Source organism: Colletotrichum costaricense, assembly GCF_030867565.1.
Source record: "Colletotrichum costaricense strain IMI 309622 chromosome Unknown Scaffold_4.1, whole genome shotgun sequence".
NCBI lineage: Eukaryota > Fungi > Ascomycota > Sordariomycetes > Glomerellales > Glomerellaceae > Colletotrichum > Colletotrichum costaricense.
The window spans coordinates 2506481-2527681 of record NW_026848233.1 but is presented as its reverse complement, the minus strand read 5'-3'; the positions used below and the strand labels follow the sequence as shown (position 1 = coordinate 2527681).

General features: G+C 50.4%; 8 protein-coding genes across 8 annotated transcripts; 4 read left to right on the top strand and 4 right to left on the bottom strand.

Annotated features, from left to right (window-relative positions):
- Positions 1-128: 128 nt before the first annotated feature.
- On the bottom strand, positions 129-2094 carry CCOS01_04894 (uncharacterized protein; the record flags this gene model as incomplete). The annotated part of the gene is made up of 2 exons (XM_060453075.1): positions 129-1862; positions 1930-2094. The coding sequence occupies 2 exons, from the start codon at positions 2092-2094 to the stop codon at positions 129-131; spliced, it is 1899 nt and encodes a 632-aa protein (XP_060317033.1).
- A 276-nt stretch (positions 2095-2370) lies between these two features.
- Positions 2371-3159, top strand: CCOS01_04893 (uncharacterized protein; the record flags this gene model as incomplete). Its single annotated transcript, XM_060453074.1, has 3 exons — positions 2371-2523; positions 2602-2769; positions 2812-3159. 3 exons carry the CDS (start codon positions 2371-2373, stop codon positions 3157-3159), a joined length of 669 nt encoding a protein of 222 aa, XP_060317032.1.
- Positions 3160-5555: 2396 nt separating this feature from the next.
- On the top strand, positions 5556-6516 carry CCOS01_04892 (uncharacterized protein; the record flags this gene model as incomplete). Its single annotated transcript, XM_060453073.1, has 2 exons — positions 5556-6212; positions 6268-6516. The coding sequence occupies 2 exons, from the start codon at positions 5556-5558 to the stop codon at positions 6514-6516; spliced, it is 906 nt and encodes a 301-aa protein (XP_060317031.1).
- Positions 6517-6851: 335 nt separating this feature from the next.
- On the bottom strand, positions 6852-10561 carry CCOS01_04891 (P-type ATPase; the record flags this gene model as incomplete). The annotated part of the gene is made up of 3 exons (XM_060453072.1): positions 6852-6980; positions 7076-7136; positions 7188-10561. 3 exons carry the CDS (start codon positions 10559-10561, stop codon positions 6852-6854), a joined length of 3564 nt encoding a protein of 1187 aa, XP_060317030.1.
- Positions 10562-11230: 669 nt separating this feature from the next.
- CCOS01_04890 (LEM3/CDC50 family protein) lies at positions 11231-12817 on the top strand (the record flags this gene model as incomplete). Its single annotated transcript, XM_060453071.1, has 3 exons — positions 11231-11295; positions 11833-11929; positions 11987-12817. 3 exons carry the CDS (start codon positions 11231-11233, stop codon positions 12815-12817), a joined length of 993 nt encoding a protein of 330 aa, XP_060317029.1.
- A 749-nt stretch (positions 12818-13566) lies between these two features.
- CCOS01_04889 (polyamine transporter 3) lies at positions 13567-15248 on the bottom strand (the record flags this gene model as incomplete). The annotated part of the gene is made up of 5 exons (XM_060453070.1): positions 13567-13815; positions 13865-14452; positions 14500-14949; positions 15017-15023; positions 15079-15248. The coding sequence occupies 5 exons, from the start codon at positions 15246-15248 to the stop codon at positions 13567-13569; spliced, it is 1464 nt and encodes a 487-aa protein (XP_060317028.1).
- A 1445-nt stretch (positions 15249-16693) lies between these two features.
- On the top strand, positions 16694-19610 carry CCOS01_04888 (cytochrome P450 ClCP1; the record flags this gene model as incomplete). Its single annotated transcript, XM_060453069.1, has 8 exons — positions 16694-16744; positions 16799-17602; positions 17670-17984; positions 18041-18207; positions 18261-18408; positions 18650-18890; positions 19085-19477; positions 19531-19610. The coding sequence occupies 8 exons, from the start codon at positions 16694-16696 to the stop codon at positions 19608-19610; spliced, it is 2199 nt and encodes a 732-aa protein (XP_060317027.1).
- A 294-nt stretch (positions 19611-19904) lies between these two features.
- On the bottom strand, positions 19905-20903 carry CCOS01_04887 (uncharacterized protein; the record flags this gene model as incomplete). The annotated part of the gene is made up of 2 exons (XM_060453068.1): positions 19905-20670; positions 20767-20903. 2 exons carry the CDS (start codon positions 20901-20903, stop codon positions 19905-19907), a joined length of 903 nt encoding a protein of 300 aa, XP_060317026.1.
- Between the last annotated feature and the right edge of the window lie 298 nt (positions 20904-21201).

The window sequence follows — 21201 nt, the reverse complement described above, 5'->3', positions numbered from 1 at the left end:
ATGTCGTGGGTAATCCGTTAGGAGCCTTCCGAAATTTTTGAGTGTTCTCGCGCCATACTAGTATCTACTACATGTCATCTCATGAACACCTCGCCTGGCCTCCATACCACGCACAGCCTGATTCATGATTAGCCTAGAAGGACTCGGCGACCTAGAACATTCAGACAGGCCTCAAGATCCCAAGACTCAATCACGGCAGTGTCTCTCTTCAGCCAAACAGCTTCAAAGACCTTTCTAGCCAATCTCGGAGGACCAAAGTTTGCCAGATCTCCCATTAGATCAAGGACTTCACCAACCAAGCCTTCTTGCTCCTCCTTGGCCAAACAGGCAGTTACACAGATAGGCCATGCGAGCGTGTGTAACCAGCGAGCATTGCCCAACTTCATCATCAACGCAAGGTTCTCTGTCACTGATTCCCCGATCTCCATGCTGACTGATTGCCAGCCTGAGAGAACTATGTGAAGGTAAATAAGGCCAGCATGGGCCCAAATCTGAGTGACTAGGGTGATGGCCTCAGACTCCTCTTTTGCAGATCGGTAGTCAGCTAGCCAAGGTGGTCTCTGATCCCGCACCTCCGACTCTCGCGCGCTCAACGAACTAAGGCCTTCTCGAAACTTGATCTCGAGAACCCCGCCCCTTCTAAACAGCTCGAGATTTGAGAATGACTCCTGCTTGCGCATTTCCTTTTTCCAACGGGCTAGCAACGCCACCTCCGCAATCAATATCATGACCCAGTTCTGGCAGCCGATGAAGCGCTCTAAGAGAAGACTGCAGTTTCGGTTTGGGACCTCTTCAGACTTGTCATCAGTAACGAGCAACTCTTGGTAGTTTGCTTGTAATCGTGGTGCCTGTCCAAGTGAAGTGCTCGCCATAATGTCGTAGACTACAAGAAGAGCCGTGAAGAAGCGAAAGGCGCTCTGATCGAGTGTCCAGGCAGGAAACTCTGGAGGGTTTTTCAATTGAGGATACGCGAGTATGCCGACTTTCCGGCATGTAGCGGTCCATTTACAGCCTTGGAACTCTTCGTCATCGACCTCGTGGAGTATTTGCTCCAACAGGGAAATACCCGCATCCAAGTGCATAGTCCAATTATCTGACGTGCCAAAGGCTGCTTCCAAGTATAGCAGATGCACGATACTGTCATAGAGTCGGACGCTGGTGATCAAGTCCTCGTGTACGCCGCGACGGATGACTTCCTTGACGTCTTGTTGTGCCTTCTGCATCGCTATGTGCGTCTGCTTTTGCAGTTCAGCTTCGACCTCAGACACGCACTTGGGTCTCTTTGAGTGGCGGCGTTGCACCGGTACGAGGGCAAAGAAATGCGAAGCAAGGCTGGTTGCAGCATGGGATAGTGACTTGTTGGCCAGGGTAAGAACGAGCATCCAACTTCGACCGCCTTCAAGTATGGATGGATAGTAGAAGGGGAACAATGCCGGAACAATGTAGTCTAGATACGCTGAGATGTAACATTGCTCCAACTCAGTCGGAAGTTGTGGTGTGGACTTCTCCGGGCTAGAAGTAACTGATGATTGAGGTCCGGGGTTGGGTGTTCCATCGTTGGAATAAGAAAGCGACTGTGATTGCAAGCCTCTGTCGTGAGATATGCTGGGCTGCGGAACAGTTGATGGAGGGTTTTGTCTGAGAGGATATCTCGCAACAACCCCTGGAGACCCCAAAGTTGTTGATGGCGGCGGCAAAAGGTCATTGGCGTGGGCATCTCCGACGATGCGCTGTACAACCCTTCGAGCCCTCCTCAACTTGGCGCTTTTTGTAACCTCAGCCTTCAACTTATCAGTCATAGCCTGCTGTCTTGGTCCGCCATCCATCCAGTCCGGGGCCTCTTGGCCGGAGAAGCAGGTGATCTCGAGTCCTGCGCAGACGTTGCAGACGGGCAATGATTCGTCGCATTTTTTGTGGCGTATGCGGCACGTCCAACAGCTTGACGTCTCCCGTGGCATGCTTCGTCTCGTCGTAAGTCCTGCTAGTTTCCGTCGTCTCTAGGATTCGGTCGGGAACCAGAAGATATGGCTTGGTGTACCCAACAGCCATGCGATATCCAGATGTTTCCGCGCGGTTCACCTCAGACTCGGACATCTTTGAGGTGATGTTCGCTGTGATCCGCGGAGGGCACTATGCCCATAGCGGGTCCGCTAAGCTGCTAGCGCACTGTTCCCGCCCCAACCTGTTCCCGCGCGGGAACGTTTAGACGCGGCGGACTTTCGACAATAGACGACGGACTTTGAAGTCGTGATAGTTGCAACATCTAATTAGTCTATGGCAGCTGGAATCCCGTATAAAAGCAATTGAAAAAGAACTGCTCATTGAAGACTCAACATTGCTTCTTTGCGTCAACCCGAAAGTCTTCGATCGATGTCAGGCAAGAAAGTCCTAGTTCTTGGTGGAACCGGCCCGGCAGGTATTTGCCTACTGCGAGAGCTTGTTCATCGCAACCATGCAACTATCCTCCTGGCAAGAACCCCCTCAAAACTTCCGGGTAACTTAGTCTCTAGCTCTCTAATCGAGGTTCGTTGTGAATTTGAGCCTATATTCACTATTATGCCGAGTATGACTACATTCAAACTAACTTCTGTTCTTTGTTAGGTAATCGAAGGGGAAATGAGTGACACGAAAGCCCTAGACTCAGCAATGGCCCGCTCGTCTATAGTTGTATCCCTCCTTGGGCCGAACATCAACGACAAGCACATCGATCCTTCTCTTTACGCCGATATTTACCGCAATTATGTTTTTCCAGCGATGAAAAAATACAGCGTCAGACGAATTTTAGCCATGGGTACAATCTCTATCAAGCAGCCCGAAGACCACTGGACATTCTTCCAGACCATGGTCACGATTGTCATGCCACTTTTGAATGGAGCTGTTTACCGCAATATGCATAATCTTGCTCACTTATTTGGCAAAGAAGGTCACGATCTTGACTGGACTATCTTCCGCATAGCACAGATACCTGGAGAGTCTGATGAGACTAGCTGGAGACAGGACCGGGATCTCGGACTGTTCACTGGGTGGATAGGAGAAAAAGGTTGGACATCAACTCTTAGGCGGGGCGCACTAGCTCGATGGCTCGTGGATGGAGTCGAAGGTAAGATGGACGTTTGGGTCCATAAGATGCCAGGGATCAGTCAACTAGCAGGGGTCTGATTGACGTAGGTGGAAGGCAGTGATAATGATCCAAGCTTGCGGGTGCACGTTGAAAATGTACTTCAGAGCTATTTTCATTATTGCGAGATGAGCTTACTGTGGGCTCATTATCTTCGTGCTGAGGGCAGCCCGTAATTGCTTATTGGCATCAAGTTCTCATATTATCCGGCTACGGAACAGGGCTGCTGAGGAGGTAACTCATGTTATGTCGGCATACGTTTTGGATGTCGCTTACTAATAAAGGAGCTTCACGTCGGATTCATTTGGGCGGACATTGCATCATTTTCTCATTAGACGAAGTGCTCGAGAGCATATCAGGAACAGCTACGATGCCTACGTTCTAGGCCTTCAATCTACTCTCTATACACAACGTCTGCTTACCTTAGGTGTCGTAACCAATGAATGACAGCACAGAACGGAAAGGCAAAGCTGCTCGACAACTTACCAGCATTGCGATATGTGAGTTTTGATAAGAAGACTATGTTGAGTCTAGATCAAATAGTAAGGTTACCTTACCGCGGAAGTCGGGACGAGATAGGCGCGAGAGACTCTTCCGGAACCTGCTGCCGAACTGCCATGTCCGGTACTGCTTCCCAGCTTCGGGAACGCCTGTAACGTCAAGAAACCATGTCAGTCAATGCTGGCATATTGTAAGTGCCTGATGGCTTTGGGCTCGTGACAATCTTGTGCAGTTCAAATCTCGGCACCGAGCATATTTCTTCGCCAGTATTACCCGTACCGAACTGAGACGACAAGTCTTCAAAACAATCCGGTTTCTGCTCATATTATCGATGGTTTGCACCAGTCTTTTCTCCCTTCCAATAACACGAAGGCGTCGCTTTGCCTATCATACAACCTACAAGTTACGCCTATAGCCAGTCTTTTCGGAGGCTAGCCGTCTCATGACCTACCATACTCGGACATCCGGCTGTTCTTACCGTTTCGTCACAATGGCTCGGTTGCGAGTCGGGTAGACCTGCGACTTTGTCTACGGACTGGAAATCAGAACTCCTCGAATTGGCGCAAAGTTTCTTGGCGCCCTGAAACGGAACCTTGCTAGTCTTGGCATCCAATACGTCGGATATATTGTTTCCACCCGGAAGCAGCCACCTCGGCTTTCGTTTCTCGTTTTCCTCTCTGGGAATACTGCCCCATGATTGAACTGCTTCACGAACATAAGGGATGTCACTGCAACAAAAGCACGTGGATTTGTCTTTCTTTGCTTATTACGCTCCTCTCCCCCACTGAGGGGTGAGGACGATTGAAGCCAGCATCATCCCGAATCAATGATCGCTCCATTTACACTCCCGCGCGCGCGCTAGCTTTGATACTAATTCGGCGCTCACCGAGCCGTGAATGCGATCATATGGAAACCAGGCTTACAATTTGGCTTTTGCACTTCTAAATCATGGGCTGAGAGCTCAACCCGGTCAAACTTCTGAAGCAGGCTGACGGGGATGCAAGTCGGACCCGGTGTCGACCACAGCTTCCCATCGCGATTCCGAGCTCAGTGCATGTGTTTAGATCAGGGTGAATTTCTTCCCCTTTTCTGATATGTTTGATTGTCACTTTCAAATATCGAACAACATCACTCAACACGTAGTCACGCGCAAACACTGGGGGGGGCAAGGGTCTCAATGAGGTTCGTCCTGTGCTCGCGTAGAGGCACTGTAGTGACACGGCTACTGTCTGTTCCCAACAGACCCTTGACTCAAGGGTCGACATTCCGTTTCCTTCCAAAGCCAGCGTCGAACGTGCCAGAATTGCCTAGCATAGTTCGCCAAGCAATCTTTTAATCGTCTAGTGGGATCGACGGTCGGTCAGTGACATTTCTCCGAGGGATGTGACTCGGCACACGATAAGGTGAAGATCTTGCTAGGGTCATACAGACAACAATCTAAGCTTCGCCAAAAGCTTCGTTCCTTTCCGTCTAAACAACTGTCCAATCGTGAGCAAGGAGCAGCCAAGGTCCTGAAACTTTGTGCGGGAAAGTCAAAAGGAACCCCGCGCACGTCCGGCAGAGAAAAGCTCCATCGGGAAGCTCAATGAGCCAAACAGCCTCACCTTTTCTGTCTCATCTGAGAGCATGTTTGTATTTCCCACGCAATTGAAGATTCATGAATCCAGGGTATGATGGGTTGCTGTTTGGCCCGTGGTTCCGTGATGCCAGGATGTCGGAGAATGGAGAGAGTAAATTAGCCAAAGAATAAAGATCATCCATTTCCTTTAGCTCTAACCTACTCGCCGAGAGTTGCCAGAGCGGCCAATTCGTTTTCATTCTCTCATCTAGTTCAACTCCAAAATCCCACAGGTGCTGGACGCCAGTCTTGCTGATTGCCATTCTCTTCTCTTTTCTTCTTACGGGCAAAACCATCACAGTCCATTTTTCAATCATCATGAAGTCTATCATCAGCATCACGGCCTTACTCGCCACTGTGGCACTTGCTCACAATGACATGCCACCGAGGAGCATGTCCACAACAGAATTCCGCCAGGCTTTCATGGAAGCCGGTATTGTTCCCGATGTAATGGGGTCGTTCGATCCGATGGTGTCTTTCTACGCCGGTTACAAAGCTAGTGATGGCGATAAGGCATTGTTGATGCCCGGAACGAAACTCAAGATGAAGGAAACTAAGTTTCCATTCGAGTTCAGCGTCGAGAATATCATGAAAGCTAGAAACGTAACTCGGAATTCCAGATTCGTTCTTTACATGGTACGTGTGTCCCGCCGTGGGCTGGGCAGCTTGAACAGGACTAATACCGTGGACCAGATTGGGCCCGACTCTCCAACACGCGAAAGCCCTACAGAGCGAAACATGAGGCACTACCTCGCTGGCAACTTCACGCTTGAGCAGACTAAATCTGAAGTCCTTTCGTCAGCGATGATCATGAAGAACTCAACCCCCGCATTTAATGATTATATGGCACCGGAGCCCAAAGCTGGCAGTGGCATGCATCGATACGTGTACCTGCTCTACGTTCAACCAGAGAAATTGAACAAGATGGGCTTCGACGCCATGGGTGTCGATAAGATGAATCGGAAGAACTTCAATGTCAGTTCAATTCTGCAAGTTCAGGTTCCTTTGATGTCAAGCTGACCGTCTTTAGATCTCTCAGTTCCGCAAGCAAGCTGGTCTCGGACGCCCCATTGGTGGAACCTACTTCATGCTGAACATGGCTCAGGATAATGGAGGCAGTGGCGGCCATGGCGGCGGGAACAACGGGGGAAACAATGGTGGAAACAACGGCGGTAACAACAATAATAATGGAAACGGACGAAGCGCTGCCTCTGTCGTGACTGCGGGTTCTGTGGTAATGTTCATTACGCTGCTGGCGTCAATGTTTGCTTGGATGTAAGACAGGCCGATGCTACGGGCTGGGACAATGAGGACGGGGCGCCATCTGACGAGAAGATCCTCAAAAGTAAACGGAATTAATCTTTTCACTCGCTAGGTCAGTAGAGAATTGGTAATTTTCAACTTCGCACATACTTATCACTTTAATTCAAGTCTACTTGGTGCTGGTTGTTCTCAAAAGATGGTAGCTACTACCCACAATTCCACCCTTGTCATCATCTGCTGAGACCATGCAAAACTCTCTTCACATTCGCATCTCTCTCCATTTCCTGCCAAAGACGAGGCTCCCAGTCGTTGAAGCCCTCCCGCACACCACCTCCCTTGCCATCCACTCTTTCACTCGAAGACCAACACCTCGACAGCCAAGCTCGCAAGACGTGGCTCTGCCTCAGTGCCTTCGTAGCCATCTCCATCAGAAGCAGTGCACACAGCACCATAATGAGCGTAGACCACCATGCTGGATCCCTGCCAAATTCTGATATCAGCCCCCCGCGAACAGAATACGGGCCCGCGCTTGGTGAAGAGATGGCACCCGCTACGAGCAAATAGGCCCACAGTACCGCGATACTGCCGACGATGGACCAGAGGGCAACTCTGGTTTTGTAATGTAGCTCAATGACCCTGTTTCAAGTCAGCAAGTTTATCATGGAATCTAAGCTTGGATGTACTCACAGTAACTTAATGTTGACCCAAACCCCACATAGCACAAATGTCAGCAATCCTTGCGCATACAGCCCGTCATCTTCAATCATTTCAGAGTCCGTGTAACCCGCCCAGGCGCCAGCATAGACAATGAGTCCAGAAATCATTGCGTTACTGAACCAGCTAAAGTACACCGACATATTCAGACCCTCAGCATTTTGTCCATACTTGAACAGCTCCGGGACCACAGTCAGAGTGCGCGAGTGGAGATCTTGTTCCCAAGTTCCAATAACGAGGATGCAAGCCGCAGTGAAGAAACTCACAAAAGTCAGACTTCCTGGTTCGTACAAACTCGTGCCCGTGGCCCCAGTCTGCTCTTGAAAGAGTGCCTGCGGGAGGTAGAAAAAGGTCTCCTTCCAGAACGTGGCCAAGATGAAACGTGTCGTGCGGTAGTAGTTCCAACGGCCATGAACAAGTACCAGCCGAGACAGATACCGAAACTGAGAGATGCTGAAGTCCGCGACTCGAGCGGCCTGTTGACCCTCTCTGCCAGAGATGCCAACACCGACATTGGCAGCAGAGATCATGGCCAGGTCGTTGGCACCGTCGCCGATAGCAAGAGTCAGGGGCTTATTGGAGGTTGGACTAAGCCAACTATACCATCGCGACTTCTTCTGCGGGCCTTTGCCGATTTCAGTTACGAGCAGGGCTTTTTGGGCAGGCGATGCACGACAGCAAATAACAGAGTCGACCTTGGTCATCATTGTGACAAACAATTGACGGAGTCGAATCGCGGATGGGTCTTCGATTGCAGTCAAAGTCTCGCCGTCGATCACTATTGCCGTGTGCGAGCGAGTCGGGTCAGAATACACCTGTGGGAGACCATATTGGACCACGTCCGCAATGCCGGTAAGTTGCAACTCAAGATCACCTTTCTCGATGTCTAGTACGAAAAGAGAAGTATCGGGACCAACGATCCGTGTCGAATGAGCGATGTTGATGGCCGTCTCTCGCTTGTCGCCAGTAAGCATCCAAATCTTAATCCTAGCCTGCCGTAGCTTCTCAATCGTTTCCGGTACCCCAGTCTGCAGCTTGTCCTCCACTGCAGAAGCTCCCACGAGATCAAGAGACTGCTCCAGTAGCTCGCTCACCTCCTCGATGCGCTCTTGACGGTTCACAAGGCTAGTCTCGGCTTCGTGGTGGAGGTGTTTCCAGTTGTTGTACTCTTCGGGGTCGAGGAACTTGTCCGCGTAGACCAAAGTGCGCAGTCCCTCGGTTGCGTAGTCGTCAATGTGAGCAAAACACTCGCGAAGGGTCCGAGTCTCATCCGCAATCCAGGATCCCTCCAGAAATCCGAACCGAGACTGGTCGTTTTGTCTATCGCGTGCCAAGTTATTCTGCGGCCGTTGTGGCTGGAGCCGAATCCCGAACTCGTCGAAATCTCCTGACGTTTGACTATAAACTGAGCGGTCGTCGTTCTCTCTTATCTCGGTAACTGTCTCAGCAGGAAGTCTCGACATTCGTGAACTCCAGCGTGATGGCATTGAGGTTAAGCCCTTCAGAGGTTCAGTGTTGCTGTTGCGGGTGCTCTTCATGTCTGCAGGAGCCATGCGTAGCCGGGGTAAGACGATGGAGTCGGCCCCCTTGCAGATAAGCCACAATCTCCCATCCGGACAACGAAGAACTATAGTCATCCGCTTGCGCTTGCTGCTGAATTCAATCACATCCAAGATCTCAAAAACAGTGCAAGAGCTGTTGCCGTCGGCATGAGGTATCTGCACCGTGATAGACTGTGATGACCGCTGAATGACGAGGAAACCGAGCTCCTGCGCACCCCTGACTAATGCCAACTCGTCAGGAGAAGAAGCTTGAAAGTCAATCTCCCCGTCATCAGTTCTCTCCGGAAGACAGGTATGGCAAAGTGACATAGCCAAGATGTACTTCATAGCTCTAGAAGCGAAGAAAGAGTTGGGCTTCGATCGGATGTACTCAAGCATGTGCTCGGTTGTCAAATTCGAAGTCGAGTCCGCACTCGCTGTCGAGCGCTCTGGTAAATCCATCTGATGAAGCCAGCTAGTTCCAGCGATGCTGAGCCTCCGAAGCTTCATGATGTTCTCCGTCAGGGTTCCAGTCTTGTCACTAAAGACATAACTGATCTGGCCAAGATCGTCAAGGTTGTTAGTTGTATTGACTCCTGCAGGGGTATCTGTCGCGTCGTGGTACATCTCTAAGTCGTCGCTGATGAGAGTCATTTGGCCTAGCTTTGTGGCCTCAAGTCCGACATAGAGAGACAGCGGAATGACGTTGTTGAACATGATGATGAAGCCGACAAAGATGTCCGCGAAAGGAACGGAGGCGCCGGACAAGTACCAAGCGTGGTCCTCCTCAGAACCTTTCCAAGCAAGATAACCCATTGACGTCGCAGCAGAGCTTATTAGGACGTAGAACATTAAGAACACGACAATGAAGTTGGTGATCCTCTCCAACGCCGGCTGCTTAGGTTTTGTCTCCTTGTTCGAGTTCAACCTGATCTTGCAATCCTCTCCCGTGTTGATGATAACCCCGATGACTTTCGTCGTGTTGCGAATTGTGCTCCCTCGATAGATAACCTCGTTGATAGTGAGTGGCACCGTGAAGCCATTCACTGTGAGCTTGCTGTCGAAGCGATAAAGATCCGCGTTGGGGTCTTCGGCAAGTAACTCAGCATTGGAAGAGGCGATTTGTTCGATCGTGCCACAATTAGGAAGCTTTGCCGGCCTTTGCTTGGATTTGAGACTGGTCTCGCCGTCCAAAGCCATCGTGTCGACATAGGCCACCCCTTCTTGCCCATCAGCATGCAACAAAACCATATCTGCCGGCACATCTTCATCTCTTGAAAGTGACACAATATCTCCGACTTTGAGATCTTTCCAATTGACGGTCATCCACTGATGCCCCGTTGAATTTGATCCTTCGTAGTACTCAGGCCCGGCAGCCAGGGATCCTTTCGCTCCTGATGCGGCACTCCGAAGAGCCATGGACTGTCGGTTGTTCTCTGCCACATCTTGGCGATGTCGCTTCCAATCGTAGTACCCTTCCTTCGATATAATGAGTCCCAAGAAGATAACAAGAGGGATAAGTGTTGTAAATTTGCCAGTGGTGCTGAAACCAGGGATCATTTGCAAGATGGAGATGATGAGCATGTAGGCATTGGCGAGTCGCGAAAACTGGTAAAGGAGTTGCCGGGGCAGGAAGTCGAAGACATTGTATTTAGAGGTCTTGATGCTGTTTGAGATGTACGGCTTGCCACGACGTTCGTCGTGTAATGTAGACTTCTGTTCCAGTCGGATCGGGATTCGACGACCGGTGGAAGGTGATGGCACACGGGATCTCGACAGCAAAGACTTGAAGCCTCCAAACCCCATGCTGGGTACAGTGGAGACTTGTTATCTGTGAAAGACTGATCTGAAATCTCGCAGACGTATGTCTGTTTGGTGCAAGGTTAGCCTGGCGTAGACCTCTCAGAAAGTATGACAAAACCTACCACCGGATAGGTTGTGTGTCGTTGAATGCCTTTACTAAATTTGCTGAGTATATCGAGAGAGTTGTTGCGGTCTTGTGTCATTGATGTTCACGTCAGGATGGCCTCTTCATATGTCCACGATCCTTCGCATCAACCTCAAGATGAATGGCTGTCAGTATATTTGGAATTGACTGTTGGCCTAGAAGTCACCACCCGCAAGTAGATGAGCAAAGATCAACATTTGCCAAGGGATCTAAGCCATTTCAACACCCACACCCGCCTCGTTGGTGATAAACACCCACCCGTAGCGGCCGGGAGCACGGCCCTTCCAGCGGCCCAAGAGATGTCGAAAGAGAAAACGATAACGAGCCAAGACTACAAAAAGCACCTTGTATCACAGGAATATGACCCTAGACAAGCTGCTACAGATGTAACGATCCGCTATCTTAGAGCATAGCCCCAATAGGAAACTTCCGAGTACGAGATGGCCCCACGCCAGCGAGTCGTAGGTTTCGACGCCCTTCAGCCAACCACATCTCATGTGCATCAGATCGCCAGCCGACTTTTCGAGATGACCGACAAGGAGACAGAGACTTACATGTCTATGGGTAGTACAACTAGCCTAATACTGACTCAGTACGTCAATATATGTTTCACTTCTTGACAGTGGCTCATTCTTAAGGTTTCAGAGTGCCGGCGATGGTTGAGCTAAATCGGTAACGGCCATCGGACTGGACAGTGCAACCTCGTTTTAGCGCTGCAAATGACGATCTTCAAAAACTCCGTAATCAGAATGGCCACCGAACCTCTCTCAAGTCGCTTTGGCAACGACGTTATCAACAGTCAACACCTGCCAGGCGAACCCTTGGGTTCAAAATCCGACGTTCAAGCTTAACCAGTTTTTACACCTCATTTCACCACAGTGGCCATCTCTTATTGTCAGAGACACAAAGCCCACCATTCTCGATTTCTGGAAAAGGATAACGCTGAACGCAGCTGACAACATCCGACCAAGAGCGAATAAGATGGGTTGGTTCAAGTCTGGAGATTTGACTCAGTTGGAGAAACCGCGAAAGCCAAAGGCGACACCATTTAATCAACAACGCCTAAAAGCTTGGAAGTGCGGGATCCCAAATTCATGCCACCGTTCAAGCTTCTGACACTTACTCCTAGGCCACTTTTGACACCAAAGTCATCAATCAAGATCTTCCTTGCACTTGGCGTCGTCTGCTTATCAATGGGGATATTCTGGCTAGTTCAAAATGACAACGTAAGCTGGAGTACCTTGTTTCACTCTTGTCAAAAAACTTCACTGACAGACGTGAAGATTCGAGAGATGCAGATAGACTACACAAAGTGCGACGAGATCGAATCCTTCAACGGGCTTGAAGTTATGCCACCAGACAACGTCCGGAAACGCTTCAAGGCTTCGTCAGCAGGCCAGCCTGTGGACCAGTGGAAAAGGTCGAATCAGTCCGTGACCTTCGACGGAGTTACCAAGAACTACACTCTTTGCACAATAGAATTCTTCCTACCTGAAGACTTGCAGCCCCCAGTTCTGTACTACTACCGGCTTACGAATTTTCATCAAAACCACCGTCTCTATGTCAACTCTCGTCATAAAGACCAACTGAAGGGCGAGGCGGTGTCATTGAATAGCATCAAGAGCTCAGATTGCGCTCCGGTGGCATCAAGAAATGTTGCTGGTAGTGCAGAGGAGAAAATTGTTTACCCTTGCGGCATGATAGCCAACTCATACTTCAACGACACTTTCGCGAACCCGCTGCGCATACCGAGTGGTACAAACCGGACCGTTTCATACAACATGACATCGGTCGGTATCGCCAAGAGTGTTGAAAAGGGACTGTATCAACCGAGCAAATACCAAGTACCAGTCACCGCCCAGTCCAATGACAGCGTCATTGTGCCTCCTCCAGGTTGGGCAGAGAGGTATCCCAACGGATATCATTCAGGCAACATGTTTAATCCAGCAGAAGATGAGTCTTTCATGGTGTGGATGCGAACATCCGCTGCCTCATCGTTCAGCAAGATGGCTATGCGCAACAAAGACGAAGTGATGGAGAGAGGCATCTATCGCCTTGATGTCATTTCCCGTACGTTTGACACACCATCCCCCGATACCAATGACCCGACATAATAATGTTTCAAATGCAGACTACCCTGTTCGTGAAAATCGTGGCACAAAGTCTATCATCATTTCTACAACTTCTGGCATCGGCCGGCGCAACAGCTTTTTGGGAAGATCTTATCTCGCAATGGGAACTATCAGCATGTTCTTCGCCTTTATCTCCGCCCTAACTTTGCGATACCGGCCTCGTAGACTGGCAGACCATGATTATCTGCATAGGTACAACTCCCAAAGTTTGAAACGCGAAGGGAGCAACGGGCCTATGTTGCGGGTGACTAGCCGATGATCGGATGATGGCGAGAACCACGACTTGGGAGATGAGGGGTGTGGAGTGCAGGTTGTCGTAATGTGCTGTACTGTTCCGGTTCGAATCTTTATTGCCATGTTACCTAGATGATTGTGGTGGGCTCATGATGAATTTTGAAACGACTTATTCAACACAGATAGGCGTTGTGGGCCGGTGCTTGGAATATGTGTGAACAAAGAGATTTTGATAATCTAGTATGGCATTTCCCTCAGCCTTTGTTGGAAGATCAAATAATGTGATACACTTTTGACACGAGCAAGTATGGTTTTCAAGTTCCGCTGATGTACGTGGTATGTTCACATATTGATACATGTATCTTCAGTCATAAACACGAGTATAGTGGCATTCGGTTGTGGGGACAGGTTTGCGTGCATAACAAGTCATGGATTTGGGTTCTAGATGTGCAAGCCTAATTTAGTTTATCTGCGGCGAATCACATTTTGACTCGGTCTCACAGCACGGGATCGAACCTCTTCCGAATCATGCCCCCGTATAAAAACAAACCAACAGGTACCGGCACCAGTGCCAAGGACATGAAGCCCAGAAGACTGTTTCCCCATCCCAAACCCAGGGCTTCATACATTTTCAATCCCCCAAGGGGCATCAAAGCGCCAATCAGAGATCGGGATAGTGTGACAGCTGCTGAACCTGACGCTGCATATCTCTCGTACGAATCAATTTGGTAATTTTGGACACACATCTGATAACATTAGCTGTCGAATTGTCATATAATGAGTGGAAAGGCTTACTGTAACTCCAGTGAGTCCACCAGACAGAATAACAACGCCTATCATGGGAACAATCCAATGGATCTTGTTCTCTGTCGTCCAGCCATAGATGAATAGCCCAATCGGTACCGTTAGGCCGGTCGGAATCGTCAACCAAGGCGTGATCTTTACCTCTGGCCTATACTTCTCGCCTGGCCTCATACCCTCTCTTGCCTTCTTGACGAGATAATCTTGTACATTGCCAAAAGTCAGGACACCAATCATCATCCCAAGCCCAGCTGGGAGGAACGCCAAGCCGGCATCACCTTCGCTAAAGTGATACTGGTCGGTGTAGACAAAGGAGAACGTAGCGATCAGCAGGTAGAGTATTCCGTAAGCTATCCCGACGTAGGCGGCAATAATGGACACCAATGGCGTCATGAAGAGAAACTTGAATGGCCGGATCACGGCTCTCTGTATCAGTTTCTTTCCATCTCGGTCAGCCTTTGTGCGCAGGGCGTGGTTCCCAGTTTCCGTTCGTAGGCGTCGGGCCTTGCGCTCTAGTAGAACCGGGGCGTAGGTTTCACGCATAATCAACAGCGCCAGAATGCTGCAAACACCGCCCTTTGACTGTTAGCATGGGTACTGGACTTAACTATACGATTCCATCAACATACCAAGATCGCAAGTAGCCAATAGACCCAGCGCCAGCCGGCAGCCTGAATCAAATATCCTCCCGCGACAGGCCCTATGGAAGGGCCCAGGAGAGGACCAATTGCCCAGAGTGAGATTGAGCGTCCGCGTTTCTCAATCGGCATGACATCAACGATGCTTCCGACACCGATTGTTGTGGGAACTGAGCCCACAACACCCATCAAGAAGCGAAATGCCAGGAGCATATCGATGCTGGTGCTCAGAGCAGCACCCACGCAGAAAGAAACGAACAAGACGTTGCTGATATGGTAAATGTAGACACGGCCATAAAGCTCGCTCAAAGGCGCTACCACCAGAGGTCCAAAGGCGAAGCCGAGGAAGTAGATCGAGGTGATGAAGGTTGCGATGAGAGAATCGTTGGTTTCGAATTCTGTGAGGATTCTAGGGATTCCAGGGGCGAACATAGATGAGCCCTATGTATGATTGTAAAATGTCAGCTCTATGTCACTACATCTGACGGAGAGGAAGATGTCTAAGTACCAGTGGGCTTGAAAGAGTTAGTGAGAAACCAGGTTCCAGTCGATCGCGGGCGCTAAACTTACGAGATAATAGTCAAAAGCGACATCAAGACCAAGTTGATCCATTTTCTAGAATCGGGCCAGTTCATAGGATTTTGCGGATCGTCGGCTCCGTCCCAGGTGACGAGATTTCTATCGTCCTCGTCTGAGATTTCTCCAGAGGTTGCCTCAGAGGGAATCTCTCCAGGTCCCATTTTGGCTGGTGGAGGCTCTGTTGGCGAGCTCTGAATATGCTGCTTTTCCGTGGAACTAGACTTTGTAGTTCCTTTCATAATGCCGCTATCACTCGTGTGCCAAGACTCGTAGTATAGATGTAGTGAAGAGAGTAAGAGAACTTGATGTGTAGTGTGATAAGATCAGTTCACACAACGAGCAGGCGCTAGATAGAATATAGAGATCACGTATATCAAGATGAGAGTTAGGCACCACATGGCCAAATACAAGGTGATGTTTCCCGCGTAAATCGCATCCTGCCGTACTTGTGACAACCTCAGTGGACTGTATCTTCTCCAAAAGATACTTCGTTTATCTTAATCCACTATTCCCGATCTCGAAATCCGCTCCTATTTGCGATTTCCATCACCTGACCCTTGCCCGCTATCGCATACTGGCGTAAGCAGACCCCAGATCCTACAGTTCGTGAAAAGAGTTCGCGTTACTGAACACGACTGAGCCCAATTTGCCTGGAGAAATAGTGGATCTATGGATTTCTGTGCCGCCATTGCTCCCAAGGGTTCAGTTCGTTCAGGACCGCATGGATCCTGGTCCGTTGCTTTGTCGATCACTCACTAGCTCCCGCTCGTACCTCGTTCTCGTTATCGCACCTTCCGCAACGAACGTGCGACAACGACAACGACAACGAACGTACACCACAGAGTCAATATTCGACCAAATAGCATAGCCATCGTTTTTGAACTCCGAAACTTTTGACGCGTAACTCGACACTCCTAAGGAATGAAATATTTGATTAGCAAGATCGACATCTAGCCACTTACCGCAGTAGCTGCGTACGCCAACCACGACTCAAGAACTGGGCTATGTCAGAAAAGGACCGTATTCTGGGACATTCCCATACCGAACCCCGTTGCCGGCCCACTACTTCTGCAATGATTAAGTTGCGGCACGGAGTTGAGATCGAACTTGGTGACAGCTCCAGGCCCTCGGAATTTGAAACGAACGCCTGCTGCCCCAGGTGTCCGTCCGAGAGAAAGGTCTATGCAACATCAACCAGTAGCAATCCGTGGAATTATCTTTCCCTTCTACATCTCCCTCGTTTTCGTACCTGTTCATGATTTGCTGGTTTCTGTAGGCAGCACTATCACAGGCTTCTTAGCTTGTCGCTCAGGAGTGGCATGGGCTCTATTTCTGGCCGTAGGGATCAACCACTGTTCGAATTTAAGTTCAGCGACTTCAACTTCTACGTCCCGTTGTGCAACTTCGCCATTTCTGAACTCAGCCTTGTAGATGGGCTTGTAACAATTGAAGGAGATTTGGCGGACCGCAACAGACTACGCGTTCGCGAAAATCAGGATCTTATTGTCCTGCAGTCTGCAGAAGATATATTTAGCTCAAAGAACCTCTATTCTTCCAAACTTTCTAGCAACAACGCCAAAAGCTCGTTGTATCGGCTCTCGTCAGCATGGCAGTTCTACATAGCTTCTTGACCGCCATCACGGCATGCGCTGCTTTTGTAAGTTAATCAGAGTCGGACGAACCTATACTGCTTGAGTTGACACCACACTAGATTGCAGTGTACACAGTATCATGCATCTTCTACAACCTTTTCCTCCATCCACTTCGGCACTACCCAGGGCCGATTTCCATGAGAGCGACAAGATGGGCTTTCTGCCACAGACTCATCAAGGGCGCCCTTCCTATGGACGTCTTGGAACTTCACAAGAAATACGGAGACGTAGTCCGCGTCGCTCCAGACGAACTGGCTTATTGCAACGTCAACGCTTGGAAAGACATCATGGGCCACCGGTCCGCAGGCTCGCCAACGTTCGAAAAAGCCCCAAAATTCTACCGCCCGACGGCCGAGCAGCCCATCAACATCGTCAACACGAACGGCGCGGAGCACGCGATGCTAAGACGGCAACTATCACACGGCTTTAGCGAGCGAAGTCTTCGCGACCAGCAGCCCCTGATCATGAAGTACGTGGATCTCATGATCCAGCGCCTACACGAGCATTGTTCCGGCGAAGAACCCGTTGACTTGATGTCGTGGTATAACTTTACGACGTTTGATATCATTGGGGATCTGGCGTTTGGTGAACCGTTTGGGTGCTTGGAGAAGTCGGAGTACCACCCGTGGGTGAAGGCTATCTTCCAGTCGGCTCGCCTTGGTGTATTCGCGCAGACCGCAGGTCATTTTCCCTTCCTGAAGAAGATCATCTTCACGCTTTTGGCGACGAAGGCGGCGAAGAAGGCTAGAGGCGAGAATTTGGCTAGGGCCAAGGCCAAGTTGGAGAGGCGTATGGAGCTCGGCAAGAAGGAGGGTGGCAGGCCTGATTTGATTGAGGGCTTGTTGAAGAAGAAGGACGAACTGGTAATCGTCATCACGTCATTTTTAGTACCTTGCCAGACTATCATCTCTCTAATGACTGGTCAAACAGAATATCTCGTTCGAGACGCTTGCAGCAAACAGCAACACGCTCATCATTGGGGGTTCTGAAACGACAGCGACATTACTGGCTGGAGTTACCTACTACCTCCTCATGAATAGGGATTGTCTGGCCAAACTTACGGATGAGGTACGATCATCTTTCAAGACGGAAGAGGAGATCAATCTAGTATCTGTCAACAAGTTGACCTACATGCTCGCTTGCCTGGATGAAGCGCTCAGAGTCTACCCTCCAGTCTCCATGGGCCTCCCAAGAGTCACACCCAAGGGTGGAGCGACTATCTGCGGAAATTTCGTGCCTGAGAACGTGAGTGAGTCTCTCATACTTGGCCTCCATGGAATTACTGACGATACTGCCACCAGACTATTGTTGCGATTCACCAGTGGGCCATAAACCACAACGAGCAGTACTTCAAAGACCCGTACGGATTTCACCCCGAGAGATTCATGGGAGATGAGAAATTCGCATCGGATAACAGGGAAGCTTTCCAACCTTTCCACATCGGCTCACGGAATTGCTTGGGGCGGAAGTGAGTGTCGTCATCCAACTGATTCCACGGGAATGTGTCGCTAACCGCTGCAGTCTGGCCTATGTTGAAATGAGACTTATTCTGGCTCGCCTTATTTGGAACTTTGACATTGAAATTGACGAGGACTACAAAGACTGGGCCAAGAAGCAGCAGGTCTTCATCTTGTGGGATAAAGGCCCCTTGAAGGCGCGCTTGACACCAGTAGCTCGATAGAGGGCACGACTCAGATCTTCTTTCGTCGAGAGACTGTAGGTATATATGAGGTCGGGCGGGTCAATTCTGTACGTCGGGAATAGAAAGTAGCATTAGGGATTGCCTGTTCTCTTTGTGAACTCCAAAGATCTCCTCCGAAACCTTGTTCTAGCGTCGTAATGATCCTTCGGCGACAAGCTTGTCTCGTCACTTACACCCACCGCTTGAACTGGTGCTTATGTCAGCACAGATCTTTCGTGAAATTACGCTGACCAGCTCATCCCTGATGTTTTCCTCAACTCAACGCGGCGTGACCATCGTAAAGCGGCTGTCATCAATCCGCGCAAGTCCTCAATCTGAGCACAGAAGAAAGTCACCCGGCTCTGCTATCATTGAGTTATCTCAAGAGGTTGTCATGTCTGCCTCAGCAAGAACTTGGCGCGACAGCGCGTACCTCGTCATCTCTGGCATACAGCTGACGGCGATGCTTTGTGAGTCCAACCTCTATCGCTTTGCGTCAATTGATATTGTGATCTGTCTATATGCTATCTTGTATTTGGGCAAACTTATCGGCGGAAGAGTGGCGCCGTGACTAAGGATTCTGGTTTCTGGGCCGTCTCGGGTCTTTCAGCAGCCTTCACCACCTCTCACCCATAGAAGCCAGAGCTGACCATCCTCTCATCAGTGGTCGACCTCGTCCCATTCTACCCATCAGCTCTCTACGCGGCACCCTCATCCCCATTACACTTCCTCCAAGTCCTCCGCGACTTCTACATCTCCACGTACAACGACCCCTTCTTCACCGCGTCTCACGAGAACCTCCCCTCGTGGTTCAAGCTCTTCACCTATATCGAGATCGTCTACCAGCTGCCCATGGCTGCCTGGATGGTCTACAGGTTCTCGAGAAATACTGGCACAACTGCCGGGTTCGAACTCGCCGTGCTCGTCTTCTGTGTCGAGTGCGCCCTCACGACCTTGACCTGCATCTACGACGTCTTCCACTGGGATCCTGCCGTGTACAGCCAGGCTCAGAAGAACGTCTTTGTCTTCAACCTCTACGGCCCATGGGCGGTCATCCGTAAGTGCAATCGACATTTGCGATCAATCTTCAAATTAAGCTGATCTCAAAAGCGGCGCTGATGGGACTGGACATGTGGCTGCGCATTTTGAAGCGGGTGAACACCGCAGACAGCACCAAGAAGTTGCAGTAAGAGGAGTTCGCTGGGTCTCCATTGGAGCAGGTATTGGTTCCATTAACATATCGCTACAAATCCTGCTCCCGTCAGCCCGCGCGTGCGCGGATCCAGATGATCGATTCCAAAACTCCATTTCCCCAGTCCAAGTGGGCAGGTCAAGGCCATCCCAGTTTAATTCGTCCATCAAAATAAAACTCCCCTCATCCATCATAAAAGCCTCTCAAAGAGGGGGGCGGCTAGCAGATATACATGAATCGGATCAAATCGTACAGATTTCTCGTGACGCGAACGCTTTGTTGGTGCTTTCTTTCAATCCATCCTCTTGGCCGCTTTGGAGTAGCCCCAACCGTTGCCAACGCCGTTGAGACCGTTGAGACCGTAACCGAGTGGCGTCGCGCCGCCCATGCCTCTTCCGCGTACCCTCTTGGGCAGGACGACTCCAAAAAAGTACGTTGACGCGACGAGCACGCCTGCCATGAAGGAGGTGATGATGTAGAAGACGGTGCTCGCGTAGACGTGTCCGCCCATACCCTGCCACTCGACGTGGCCCTCCGACTTTGGCAGGTTCGGCGTCGGAAACCATCTAACAGACAACCGTAGCGGCAACGGATCACCAATCACAAGTCTCTTTGTGTATATCCCGTCCATATGGCTCAATGGACTCGTGCTATACGCCGTTCCGGAATCGAGGACACCCGAGTCGTGAGGTCGGGTGTGGTGCTTCGGCATGCTGTGCAGGAGCACGTTCATGTGCGTGCTAACGTGCAAGTGGCTCAGCTGGAGGGTGCCGGCGAGGGCGAAGACGAGAGGAATGTATTCTTGCACGTAGGGCTTCTCGCCGACGGTCTCAACGTGAGGCGCGGGTCGGGCTGGGAGACGGCAGGCGAGAGGTGCGTCGTTGTGGATGAAGAACTCGAGGAGGTGGAAGAAGGGGTCGGAGACCATGGGGATGGTGCAATTGACTTCGCCCTCGTGGCCGTATTGGAACTCGAGGGGCTTGTTGGTTTCTTCGCAGGAGGGGAAGGGGATCCATTCGATTTCGTGGTTGGAGTTTTCAATATGTTCGCCTGTTTCGCTGAAGAGGCATTAGCTAGAGCTCGAGCTATAGTCTAAAGGCAGTGGAGACGAAGCTCTTGATGATGAATAGGAACGGCTAAGGGGAGATACTCACGAGCTACGGTTCATGCACTCCACGTGGATGGGTGCGCCGTAGTGGTACGAAGGGAGACCATCCTCGGGATGCGCAGCGAGGACGCCGGAAGCGCAAAGAGCGACAGCTCCCAGGAGTAATTGCGCGAGGGACGCCATAATGTGTGTGCGCGGATGGAATAGTCGGTGATCGTGCAAGCGGCAAGATGGAGAAAGGGTCCTAGCAGATCGGCCGGGGCATTTCCTTGACTCGGGGTTATGCGCGACGGGGGTGGGAGCTATTCCGGGCCAGCTTTCCCCGGAGTTCGACTGTGGTTCGCAACCAATTTGACAGCTGTCGCCGAAGCTCTGCGCTGAGGCTAGAGGCTGATAAGCGATAAGGCGATCCACTCTTCAGTGAGAGTCACGTGTCAGCAACATCTCGTTCCATTGCGTCACAGTCAATTAAGTATGGAAA